This window comes from Chiloscyllium punctatum, chromosome 10 (genome assembly GCF_047496795.1).
Source record: "Chiloscyllium punctatum isolate Juve2018m chromosome 10, sChiPun1.3, whole genome shotgun sequence".
Classification (NCBI taxonomy): domain Eukaryota; kingdom Metazoa; phylum Chordata; class Chondrichthyes; order Orectolobiformes; family Hemiscylliidae; genus Chiloscyllium; species Chiloscyllium punctatum.
In genome coordinates, this window is record NC_092748.1 from 13,834,121 (window position 1) to 13,847,120 (window position 13,000).

Genomic DNA, 13,000 nt, shown 5'->3' on the forward strand with positions numbered 1-13,000 from the left:
AGAACTGGCAGGGTGTACTGGCAGGGTGTACTGGCAGGGAGTACTGGCAGGGAGTACTGGCAGGGTGTACTGGCAGGGTGTACTGGCAGGGAGTACTGGCAGGGTGTACTGGCAGGGAGTACTGGCAGGGTGTACTGGCAGGGAGTACTGGCAGGGAGTACTGGCAGGGTGTACTGGCAGGGTGTACCACACTCCCTGTAAGCTGGTTTAAGTCCTATGTGACAGCTCGTTCTGGTCCTTCTCTCTGCCAGCCGTTTGCTGCCTTAATACATGCTCAAATAAAATCAGGCCTTACCTTGGAAAAGAACGTCTTTTGTTTCTCATAGTGGATTTCTTTATACTTGGAGGACAGCAGGTTACTGCGGGGTACAGAAAGGAAACACAAGCTGGTTAGCACAGTCATCAGAGAACAGCTCACCTCCCTCCATAGGGCAGATGAAACCCTCAGGTCCTAGTTACCCCCCCCCCTCCCAACCCCCCACCCCACCACCATCACCATGCAGCCTGACCTGACTCCAACCTGCAAGGTCATCTGGAAAGATTACAAGTGCAACAGGAAGCGTTATTTGTGAATTGCCACTGGGATAAGGAACATTCATATCACATCTTCAAAAACTTCAGGACATCCCCACAGCATTTTACAGCCAATTAAGTACTTTCTTGACATACTGCAACTTGAAAGGGCTCAGAAAAGATTTATAAGGATGTTATTGCAAGTGACGATTGCCTGATGAAGGAGCAGCGCTCCAAAAGCTAGTGCTTCCAAATTAACCTGTTGGAATATAGCCTGGTGTTGTGTGATTTTTACGTTTATAAGCATGTTGCCAGGGTTGGAGGGTTTGAGCCAGAGGGAGAGGATAGAGACATAGAGAGGTACAGCCAGGAAACAGACCCTTCGATCCAACCTCAGTTCATACCGACCATAATCCCAAACTAAACTAGTCCCACCTGCCTGCTCCCTCCAAATCTTTCTTATTCATATGCCTATCCAAATGTCTGTTCAATGTTGTAACTGTACCTGCATCCACCACTTCCTCTGGCGGTTCATTCCATCCCCTAACCACTCTCTGTGTGAAGAAGTTACCCATGGTGTCCTTTTTAAATGTTCTCCTCTTGCCTTAAAGATGTGCCCCCGGTTTTGAACTCCCCCACCCGAGGCAAAAGGACTTTGTCATCCACCTCATCTAAGCCCCTCGTGATTTTATGCACCTCAATAAGGTCACCCCTCCACCTCCTGCGCTCCAGCGAACCAAGTCCCGGCCTTTCCAGCCTCTCCTTATAACTCAAACCCTCCGTTCCCGGTGACATCCTGATAAATCTTTCCTGAAACGTCTCCGGTTTAATAATGCCCTTCCTGTAACAGGACAACCAGAACTGCACACCGTATGCCAGAAGAGGCTCCTCCTGGCTTTCTGATCGCTCCCGACAATGAGGTCCAAATACGCAGCAGGATGGGGAAAACAATCTCCTTTTCTCCGCTCTCGACGAGACTTTGAACAAGACACAAGCTGAGAACCAAACAGAATTAGCAGAGTCTCCCACGGCCCAAGGGAAACTGAGGGTCATATTAGACCGAAGCCACAGCTAAAAATGATCCTGTGTTTAAATTTGCCGATCAGCCTGTCAGTTTGCTCAACGAGCAACCACTGAGTTAGACATCTCCAGAAACGGCAGATGCAAAGTGAGTTTCCTGGTCTCTCAATTATCGGTGGGAAGAAGCTTTCCCTCTGCACAGTCTGCTGGCACATTACCTGCCAGTTCAGAAGGACTGACGTTAAGTGCCGCCATGGTTACCTGCGTTGTACTGGTTTCTGCTTGGGCATTGTCGTGTCAAACTGTGGGAACTCAAGGACCACCCAGAAAGCATCGTGCATGCCTCAATGCTAACGAAGCCCTGCCCATTCTTTTATTTCACGGGCTTTCCTTCTTAATCTCGCAAACATCTGTACCCAGGGTTGAAAGCTTCCTCTTAGCCTGTGCTCCTTACTGGAAAACCATTGGGGTGGCACAGTGGCTCAGTGGTTGGCATTGCTGCCTCACAGCGCCAGGGACGTGGGTTTGATTCCAGCCTCGGGTGACTGTCTGTGTGGAGTTTGCACATTCTCCCCGTTTCTGCGTGGGTTTCCTCCGGGTGCTCCGGTTTCCTCTCACAGTCCAAAGATATACAGGTCAGGTGAACTGGCCATGCTAAATTACCTCATAGTGTTGGGTGCACAGGCCAGTGTGGACGTGTTGGGCCACACTGTAGGGAATCTAAGCTAAAGCCTCGAGTTCGAGTTCACAGTTCCATATCACTCCATTTATCATTCTGACCCAAACTGGCCATCATTCATGGACGTGAGCCTCCGAGGCACTTGTGCCTCTAAAGCAGTGGGTGGTTGGTTCAAGTCCCACTCCGACAGTAATCTATAGTCGAGGTGACGATCCAGTGCAGGACTGCTAGAGTACCACACTGCTGAGACTCTATCAGCCGAGGTGGAAAACCAAGACCCTGTCAGCACCCTTCAGTAGATATTGAGGACCTCCCTAATCACTGTATGAAGGGAGAGCAGTGGAAGGTACCCCCAAAGTCCTGCAATATTTATCTGTCTCAACAAAGCACCACTCATGAAGCAGATTCTCTGCTCACCATCATATTGCCATCTCACGGGAGCCTCTGTGTGCAAAGCGGCCGCTGTGTTCACCACAACGGTGACCCTGCCACTGGCTCCAAATCACTTCCAAATATCACAGAGGGTGCGACAGAAATGCAAGCTGTGCCCATATCGCTGCCCCTTTCCATCAGATGGTAACCAACACTCATCGAGCTTGTTTCTCAGGATCCAGAACCAGGGGCTTTTCTCTGGCACTATCTCACACCTCTGTGGGAAGCCAGGGTGGGGGGAGGGGGGTTGGAGTATGTGCACAGTTCGGCAAACACCCAAAGGGGTTTGGTGTATCCTGTGTGCCGGCCCACAAAATTCTCCCAGCCCTTTACAAGGAACACCTTCACCCTGGTTATGACACTGAGCGACTGAGGGAAAATATTACCATCAGTGATTTGAAAGCAGACTCAGTCAGAGGACAAGCATGAGAATATGTCTTGTCTACTATAACTGGCCTACTATGTCTCAAAGGTGCTATTTGAAATCACAGCAGAAGGGACACTGCACAGAGCAGACAGTGTTCCCTCGCTGTTCATTGCAGTCACACACCATTGCTTGTGCCCAGCGGTGTGTGTGAATGTATCTAGTACGCCTCTTGAGCTGCAACCGCAGCAATTGTGGCTGGTGTTGCTGGTGATGCCAGCTGCTGTTCAGCTGGCACTCTCGCCGCAGAACCAGGAACTTCACAGAACATGAGCACGTCCCCCAGGGCAGTGCTGCATCATCACAGATGGCAGCTTCCAGTCGGTTTGTCAAATGCAAGGTCTGCTCTCGGGTGTAAGAGATCTCAGCGCACCGTTCCACCATCGCAGCTACCCGTAACCCTGAAAACTGGTGCTGGTGGGATCTTGCTGTGCAGCAGAGCTGCGTTGTGACAGAACGAGAACGAGAACATCCCCGGCTCTGAAGCACTTACGATGTCCTGAGGTCATCGTTAGGCACCTTCACAACATGGGAACGCCAAGCTTCATGCTGTAGTCAAATCTGATGGGACTTTCTGACTCGGATGTGAGAATACTATCTGCTAAACCCAGGCTAGCCCTCCACAGAGACCCAACTGTGACGGCTTGGCATGACTCCCACGCCATTTTCCCACTCGAAAATGCATCTGAGTACCATGGCTGACAGCGGGTGACACTGACAGTGACACTAACAGGCTGTGTCCTGTCAAGACCCACTGTGCTGCCAGATTTCACAGTCAGTCACCATTACTGATCTAAAAATAATCAGGACATGAGCAAAGGGACTTGAGCTCACAGCACAGCAAGAAGGTATTTCTGGACTGTTTTGTTTATAATTATTTATATATATTTTTTTTTTTTTTAAACTCTGAGATGAAGAACTAAAACAGGAACTGGCGGAATTTAAATCTCCTGAGGAGCAGGTTTTGAGCCAAGGCGTCTGTTGAAGCTGGCAGCAATTCCACAAGTGAAGCAACCCGCTAAAATTGAGGCATGAGTTTATATAAATATTTCATGGTTCTGTCAAAAGCTTCACACCAAATTATTTTCAATTGCCGTGCTGCTACTGTGCAGGCAAATGCAACAGCCACGTTGAGACCAGCAGGACCACACAGGCAGCTTGTCGGCCTACTCCCATTTCATTTGTTACACCCAGAAGCACTCTTACGAACAACTACTGACAACAGTTTCATTTTTTCCCAGCACCAAATCATCCGCGGTTTTTTTTTTCGTCTGTTAACCGCTACCAGTAAATCACCAAAAGTTTTCCCAACGGTTAACTTTCATGCAAAGCCCCCATGGGGCAATGCAAACGACTGAAGGGGAAGGGGAAGGGGCAGGGGAGCTAAATCAAAATGGAGTTGGAAAGGGCTGAGCCTAGTTCCACGTCGTCTTTCCTCATTTCAGACATGCGCCTGCAAAATATTTTACCATTGTGTTTTGTGTCCCCCGATAACTTAATTTCATGTTTCCTTTTTCCCTCCTTAATTGTTTTTTTTCTCTTCCTTCCTTCAAAACCCATTTGTGTTATCCCTTGTCGTGTGCTTTCCATTGTTTTAATATTTGTTCCTTTCTTTACCCTCAACTTTTCCTTTTACATCTTTATTCATACACGGTACCTCACTGGTGTTGTCTTTTTAGTAGAATATATTTTTCTTGAATTCCATTAAATGTTTCCTACTGTTGCTCTGGCCTGGTGTTTGCCGATACAGTCACCCAGTTTATTTGCCCGATTACTACTGTCAGCTCAAAACCAGTTTTTCTCCAATCTAACATTTTGGTTCTGTAATGCTTCTAAATTATTATCTTTTTCTTATTCATTTGTGGGACCTGTACATTTCAGGTTGAGCCAGCAATTGTTGCCAGTCCGTAGTTGCTCTTGAGGTGACGGTGGTGGGCTGCCTTCTTGAACCGCTGTGTGCTGTCGGTAGACAATGCCACTGGGGAGGAAGTTCCAGGATTTTGACCCAGCAACAATGAAGGAATGGCAAAATATTTCCAAAACAGGATAGCATGAGGCTTGGAGGGGAATTTGCAGGCGGTGGTGTTCCCATGTATCTGCTGCCCCCTCCTTCTAGATGGTAGAGACCATGGGTTTGGAAGGTATTTGTCGGAGGAGCATTGGTAAATTCCTGAATGCATCTTAATGATATGCACAGTGGCCGTGATGTGTAGTCAGTGGGAGGGGGAGGTAGTGTTTGTGAATGTGGTGCCAATCAAGGGGGCTGCTTTATCCCAGATGGTGTAAGCCTTCATGAGTATTGGTGGAGCTTCACTCATCCAGGCAAGTGGGGAGCATTCCATTTCACTGCTGACTTGATCATATGATATTATGATCAGTATTGCCTGCATGTTCACTTGCTCTCACCTGCTCTGGCTCAGTCTCAGCCGTAATAGTGGGTTAAAGAAGGACTTACTGGAGAACCCCCATTCCCTTTTCCCTTTTACTTTCTTGTCCTAGCCAATTAATGTTGGGCAGTTAAAAATCCCCCATCAGTGAGCTTGCTGCTCATTCCCTCATTTGTTTGTATGTACCTTCCCACACTTCAGCTCCACTTTCGGCTGGTGTGTAGATTACCCCTAAAATTCAGCTTAATCAATCCTTCTTACTCTCAATGTTACCCATACAAATTCAATTTCTGTCTTCCTGATGACTGTATGACTTATTTCTTCAGTCACTATATTATCTCGAATAAACAGTCACTGCAGAGAACAGAGAGACAGCTCCTGAGCTGATGGAGATCTGATCAATTCTCTCTGTACCTTGTTCCCAGCCACAAGTTGTTAGGTTCCCTAAGAGCCAATCACACTCTAATTGGCAAGCAAAACAGTCATTGTCACCAGTAACTGGTCACTAGTTCATAAAGCAGCCAACGTCTTGTTTCAAAGCAGACCTCCATCCGAACACAGAGCCACTCTATCTACAAGCTAATCATCATTTACTCCTTGTTCAAACTATGATATAAATGCTTGCCATGAATGTCAGTTAATCTGCTTTCAAATTAGGTAGCAATGCTTGCTTTCAAAAAAACAGTCCTTTCTCATTGGAACACAACTTTGAAAAGCACCAAGATAAAAGGAACACGGTCTTTAACATTACTGCAGTTCCTTATGTCTAGAAACATTCACCTCAATTATGGTGAATCTCCCATTATCAACAGCCTGGGGGTTATCATTGACCAGGAACTCAACTGGACTCACCACATAAACACGGTGGCTTCAAAATCAGGTTGGAACATTGCTGTGTGTAACCCACCTCCTGACTCCCTAAACCCTGTCCACAAGGCACAAGTCCGGAGTGTGATGGAATACTCCCCACTTGCCTGGATGGGTGCAGCTCCAACAACACTCAGGAAGCTTAACACTATCCAGGACCAAGCAGCCCGCTTGATTGGCACCACATCCACAAGTATCCACTCCCTCCACCACTGACACTATCAGCAGTGTGTACTACTATAAGATGCATTGCAGACAGTACGTCATTAGATCCTTAGACAGCACCTTCCAAACCCACGACCACTTCCATAGGGAATTACAGGGGCTGCAGACATATGGGAACACCGCCACCTGCAAGTTCCCATCCAAGTCACTCACTATCCCGGCTTGGAAATTACTTCACTATCGCTGGGTTAAAATCCTGGAATTCCCTCCCTAAGGGCATTGTGGGTCAACCCACAGCAGGTGGGCTGCAGTGGTTCAAGGAAGCAGCTGACCACCACCTTCTCAAGGGCAACTAGGGACGGGCAATAAGTGCTGGGCCAGCCACATTCCACAAAAAAATAAATTTTACCAAAAAATAAATTTTGCATCCTGTCTGAGGTACAAAAACAGATGTAAAAGAACTTAATTACACAGCCGACATTAAGAGCTCTTTCCACTCGTGTGGCTCCTTTCACTGAGCAGACGAACTCTGAACATCGCAGGACCCCTCAGAAAGAAACACAATTGGCTGCACAGAACCAAGGAACCCCTGAGGTTCTGCATGGACGAATGCATCAAGTTAATCCGAGGTCATGTCTTTGTGGCTGGGACTCACTTCATTTTTATTCTGAGGACCTGCCACTTCCAAGGCTCCATCGACAAACAGCAGCTTCAGTAAGAGCCAGGGCCGCCTGCAGGATTCGAGTTTAAATTTAGCAGTGATGCCAGTGACGTGACATAGTCCAAGTCTCGCTGTCACTCTCCACGAATAATTCGGACAGCGCTTTTGACAACCTCAGAATGTCCCAAAGCAGTTTTACAGGCTGTGATATACGTTTGAAATCGAGTGGCTGATGTCATGCAGGGAGCGAAGCAACATCCCACAGGCAGCTGAGTTACCTGCTTCCGTAATGTTTGGGTTTATGTTCGACATGGACTGGTGGCAACAAAGGATCTGCTTCCGAGCTGTATGACTCTATGTCATTTAGTTGTCACAAACACTGGGGGAAATATATCCCAACGCTTGACAAAATAGTGTCGTGTTCCACTTGACAAAAGCAGACAGAGCCGTGATTTACATCCTACTGCTCAATACAACACAGAGACCTACACACTACATTTTACAATCAGTCTCTGGAGTGGGACTTGGAGACATCACTCCGAGTGCTGTTCCCTGAGCCACAGATGGTGTCTTCCCCTGATGCTGCCAAATTGCAATTTGCTCCCAGACTTGACACCCCCACTTTCTTTTTTTGTTTGTTGGGAGATGAGTGTGGGACAACACGGTGGCTGAGCGGTTAGCACGGCCACCTCAGGGATCCAGGTTCGATTCCACCCTCAGGCGGCTGTCTGTGTGGAGTCTGCACATTCTCGCCGTGTCTGTGTGGGTTTCCTCTGGATACTCCAGTTTCCTCCCACAGTCCAAACTTGCAGATTAGGTGGATTGGCCGTGCTAAATTGCCCCACAGGGTCCAGGGATGTGCAGGCTAGGTGGGTGAACCATGGGAAATGCAGGGTTACAGGGACAGGGTAGTGGGGGGCGGGGCAATGTGGACCCAATGGGCCGAATGGCCTGCTTCCATAGGGTAGGGATTCTATATGGAGTCACAAGGAGGAGACCTTGGCAGTGAGAGTGGGTGGCTTTTAGAGGACACCCATTCCCCTTAACCCTGCCTCTTGTTCATCCCAAATTGGGGCAAACAGAGACCTTACTCCCACACCACGAACCCAACAGGGTGGTCACCCTGGTGACATAGTTAGGTAGGTAGGTGGCAGGACAAGGACCTGAACTGACCACTTAAGTGTCTTACTTGGTGGCAAATGGAGACACTCCTTTGGAATATCTAGCCTGGCACTTAATTGACAAACTGGCAAGAATGGGGTTGGAGGGCAGACAAGTACCCGGGCCAACTTTCCTTATTATTTCTACACCTAGTCACCACTAGGGAGGGGTACATTGCTCCTTTGCTGTTGGTACAGCTGGCCCCAGGGACGAGAATCACAGACTGAGACAGCACACAGCATGGGTCACCCTTACAAAAGTGAGCATCAGCAATAGAGCATCCCAGGCCTATAAGAGCAAGTACAATTGCCCCATACACAAATTGGATGCTGGCTGAAGGGGACCTACATTGTAAATGAGTACACACAGAGGCCATTCAGCCCACGATGTCACTGCCACTGCCACTGCCACTGCCACTGCCACTGCCACTGCCACTGCCACTGCCCCTTTGACCAGAGCCATCCAAAACAGCCCCACCCTCTCTGCTCTTTCCCAACAGCCCTGCAAATTGTCTCCTTCCATACAGATCACACTCCTTTTTAGACGCTTCTGTTCAATCTGAATCCACAAGCAACGCGTTTCAGATCACATCTCTTTCTCCCTCGCATCCTCTCCTGCTAATCACCTTAAAACTGGATAACAGACTCTTCCACCTCTGAAAACATTTAAATTACCGTAAATCATGGTGAGTAGGTTGGCCCGGCCTATCAGATGAGACCATTTTCCTGGCCCCATACTTCTTTTGCACATGGGCAGTGTTGCCCGCGTTTTCAGCCAGAACAAGAAATACTCAATTTTACATACTAATGATGCACGTTTGACGCGATGGTACTTTAGAACTGGGTTAAAGGGATCAACCAGGCAATACAGGCTGTGCTGTGAGAGTGTGAGACATGGCCACTCTCTGCTGCGGATGTCAATGACATTTCAAAATGGCGACCACCCACCCACACCCACAATGCATTTTTATACTCAGGGTGTAAGTCCTGGTTTCTGGAGGCACTTTTCAAGGCTGCAAATACACAGCCATGTATATTAATTTAGAATCATTCCCACTTATCTTATTAAATCTCATTATCACCTTGCCCTGCTTGTGCAGAAGAAACCCCAGTATCCCTGTCACTATTCCAATCGATCTCCTCTGTACCTTCTCAAAGCCATCGGTTTCCTTCCCGATTGGCAATGCCCTGGGCTGGACACAAACCTCCAGTGACAGATGCCCCTTATAAACGTGGGCCTCAGGGGTAACAGTTACTACAGGTTGCCCCCAGTAAATGTGCATGTTAGGGTTAGTATAGACCGACCTTAAAGAAATGTGAGCTGCAAGAAGAGGGTATTGTAAGTCTATAAAAGCAAGCACGGTTACTGCCCACTGCCCCACATGTTGTTCCAAGGCAGCTTCGCTGTAAATGAGTCCTGCTTTCTACATGGTTCAGGCAGTAAGTTTTGACTAATGCTCCCTGAGGCCCATTAGCAAAGCGAATTGTCCGGCTCGGCTTGGTCTGTGTGCATTCATTAGCCATTGACAAGGAGACCCAACTCTGGTTCAGCTGCACCAGTTCAACCATCAAACCTCAGAGGCTTCCATCAGAACTTCTCCTTTCCAGCACATGGCTTCAGCCTGATCAATCGTTCCTGATGGTGGTTATAGCCTTCAGTTCTAGCATCGTCCTCATACATCTGGCCCGCACTGTTTCCAATGCCTCTCTGTCCATTTCAGCTTTACCAAGCAGATTTATTCATTAGGATAACGACTGCAATGCAACTGCTCTACCTTGTTATGTTTTATGGTGGACTGAAATGGGCAAAGGTGTGTTTTGAAAATCAAGGATTGTTGAAGGAGTACTGCACTTTTCCAAAGCAAGTCCCCTGACACTCACTGGCTGTTTACACAGACAACTTATAGCAGTGAGGTAAAACGTAGTCACAGATAAGCTGGAGCAAAGGGACTGTGTATGAATGCAGATTGGGCCAGCGACCGGTATCTGATTGGTCTGTGGTAAAAGATTGGTCTGATTGGTCCGATGATAAAAGCCTCACTGTGTGATCAGCTGCCAGGTTGCTGAACAACTCTGAACTCTTGAGGAGAAGCCATCGAATGTCAGGAAGGGAAGGAGCTGTCGTTTGCTCTGTGGTAAGAAACGTCTCAAGCCTGACATTACCCATTTTATCCCTTTTCCACTGCTGCAAGCAGTGACTTCTCATTAATAAATCAGAGACCTTTATAAACGTGAACCAGTCACCTTGTGCCTCCCGCTATTAAGTGAAAATGTCTGGAGAAAGGAGATTGAGAAGGAACGTTCTGATTTGCAAAAGGAATTGGCTCAGCAAACCCTGCGGACAGGACTCATTCTTTCCCTCCATCCATAACACCCACTTTTTTGTGTCAGTCTTTGTGTGTGTGTGTAATGAGGAACATATAAGGGGCTTCAGGTTTTAACTTGAGCTATATGCCAATGGTTCATAATTGTTTACCTGCACTTAAAGTCTATTTGTTTGTAATAAACAGAAATTATTGTCAAATACAGAAACCTGGTCCATGCTTCCTGTCCACCTGGGTCTAAAATATTGGGAAATTTTGCATATTTTTAATATCTTTAACTTCTGTGACAACAGAATAGAGGAGATTAATTTTCAGCATAATATCCTAGAGAGGTGTGACACTGCATATGTCATGTTTGTTCAGCAGAGCAAGGGTCATTGTGTAATGGGATATTTTGGGTCGATTCAGCAGGGTTTCGTCAGCAAGATTGCTGTATAACTGCGTAAGCTCTAATTTATTCTGCAGCATAAGGATTGTTATACAATGCCCCAAGCCACAAATCTTAGCACAACCAAGGAATAAAGCAGGCTAGGTCATTCTCAATGTCACCCTGAGTTTCTCCAAAGCAGCCTCGAGGGGGCGGGCGGGTTGCAGTAGATGACTGGCCTGTCAATCTCAGTCTGTGTCTTCCACGAGATCCTCTACAGCAGTGAGATCTGGACAATACACACGCAGCAAGCAGGAGTAAGCAACTGGCCCACCAAGCTTGCTCTGCCAGTCTACAGGATCACGGCTGATCTGATTGTAGACTCAAATCGACATTCCTGCTTACTGCTGTCAGCTCTTCACCCTCTTAATGAACAACGGTCTAACCAACTCCTCCTTTTGTGTGGTTTTTAAAAATATTCAGAGACTCAGCTGCTGCCACCTCTTCAGCAAGACAGGGGCAAAAACTCGTGATGCTGTGAGAAAGTATTTCGCTCCATCCCTGTTTTAAATGGACAAGATAAGCTCCCACTAGGGGAAATATTCTTTCTATGCTTACTTTTTTCAGCTCACTTAGGCACTTAATGTTTCAATCTTTTGGTCTTCACATGCAGCACATACGAACTAAGTCTGCCCAACTTGTTCACACAAGACAACATATCAATTCCAAGTATGAGTCAAGTAGAGTTTCTCTCGAATGGATAGAAGGCAGGGGCAAAGCCTGCACACAGTCAATGGTAGCTATCGAAGGGAAACTGGTCCAAGGAGAATTTTGTTGGGCTGTGGGTAAAGTGCAGGAGGGGTGTGAATGGCTGAATGGCTCCCTGAAGCTGCCATCGCAGGATAATGGGTCAACGGCCTCCCTCTGCGCTGTGAAATGACTACACACATCAGAATGACTCTGCACCATCACTACCTCTCCAGCCTAGTCATTCCCTCTGCCTCAATGAATGCCAAAATCTGGGGGTGGAGATAAGCACAGTCAATACGATCATGTCATTCACCCAAGAGTTCAAATAACTGTTTATATCAACCCCCATTCTGTAGGCTGTAGGCTTTGGGGACATTTGACGATATGGACACACTGGAGTGGAAATAAACACCATCTTTCTGTACTTTCTTAGCTTCAGCCAATCTTCGAGCCTGTTCCTGCACATTTTGTATTTATCGCCTGATGCAGAAACAAAGAGTCTAAAATACCCAATCCCAACCAGAAAGCTGATGAATTTCAGATACATCTTTGACAAGAAGCCTCCGCAGTGCTGGACAATGTCTTAAATGCAACAAAATGTCCCAAGGTGTTTCACAAAATAAAATGCTGGGGCAAGGTGGCGATCAGACAAGTGATCGAAAGCTTAGTCTAAATAAGGTTTCAAGGAGATCATAAAGGAGATGAGACAGATGGAGAGTTAGAGAAGGGATTCCATCAGTAGTGGGACAAGAGAGGGGGAGTACAGCAGCAGGGATGTCTTTGCTGCGATCGTACAGGGGTCTTGGTGAGACAACACCCAGAGCACTGTGTGCAGTTCTGGTCTCCTTATTTGAGGAACAATGCTCTGGCAATGGAGGGAGTGCAACAAGGGTTTACCAGACTGACTCCTGGGATGGCAGGACTGAGGGATGAAGACAGACTGGCTCAGTTAGGACTAGATTCATTGAAGTTTAGAAAAGTGACCAGGGTCTCACTAGAAACCTATAAAATTCTAATAAGGTAAATGCAGGACGGGTGTTCTTGATGACCAGGGAGTCCACAATTAAGGGTCGCAATTTAAGGTAAGGAGAACTTTCCCTTCAGCTGTACAGTTGGGAACCTGTGGAATTCTCTGCCACAGAAAGTATTTGAGGCCAAAACACTGACTGTTTTATAGAAAAAGTTAGATCTGGTTCTTAATGCTAAGGGAATCAAAGGGCACAGGGAGAAAGGGGGACAGGGTGATCAGTC

The 13,000-nt window shown here is 47.2% G+C and overlaps 1 protein-coding gene across 6 annotated transcripts in view; it reads right to left on the minus strand.

Annotated features, from left to right (window-relative positions):
* The window catches only part of LOC140481903 (disintegrin and metalloproteinase domain-containing protein 23-like), a 321,721-nt gene that overhangs the window by 268,264 nt on the left and 40,457 nt on the right, over positions 1-13,000 (minus strand). For all 6 annotated transcript variants that reach the window (XM_072578562.1, XM_072578561.1, XM_072578566.1 and 3 more), the window contains exon 4: positions 296-359. In XM_072578562.1, the coding sequence (XP_072434663.1) occupies positions 296-359 (64 nt within the window). The remainder of the gene's footprint in view (positions 1-295; positions 360-13,000) is intronic.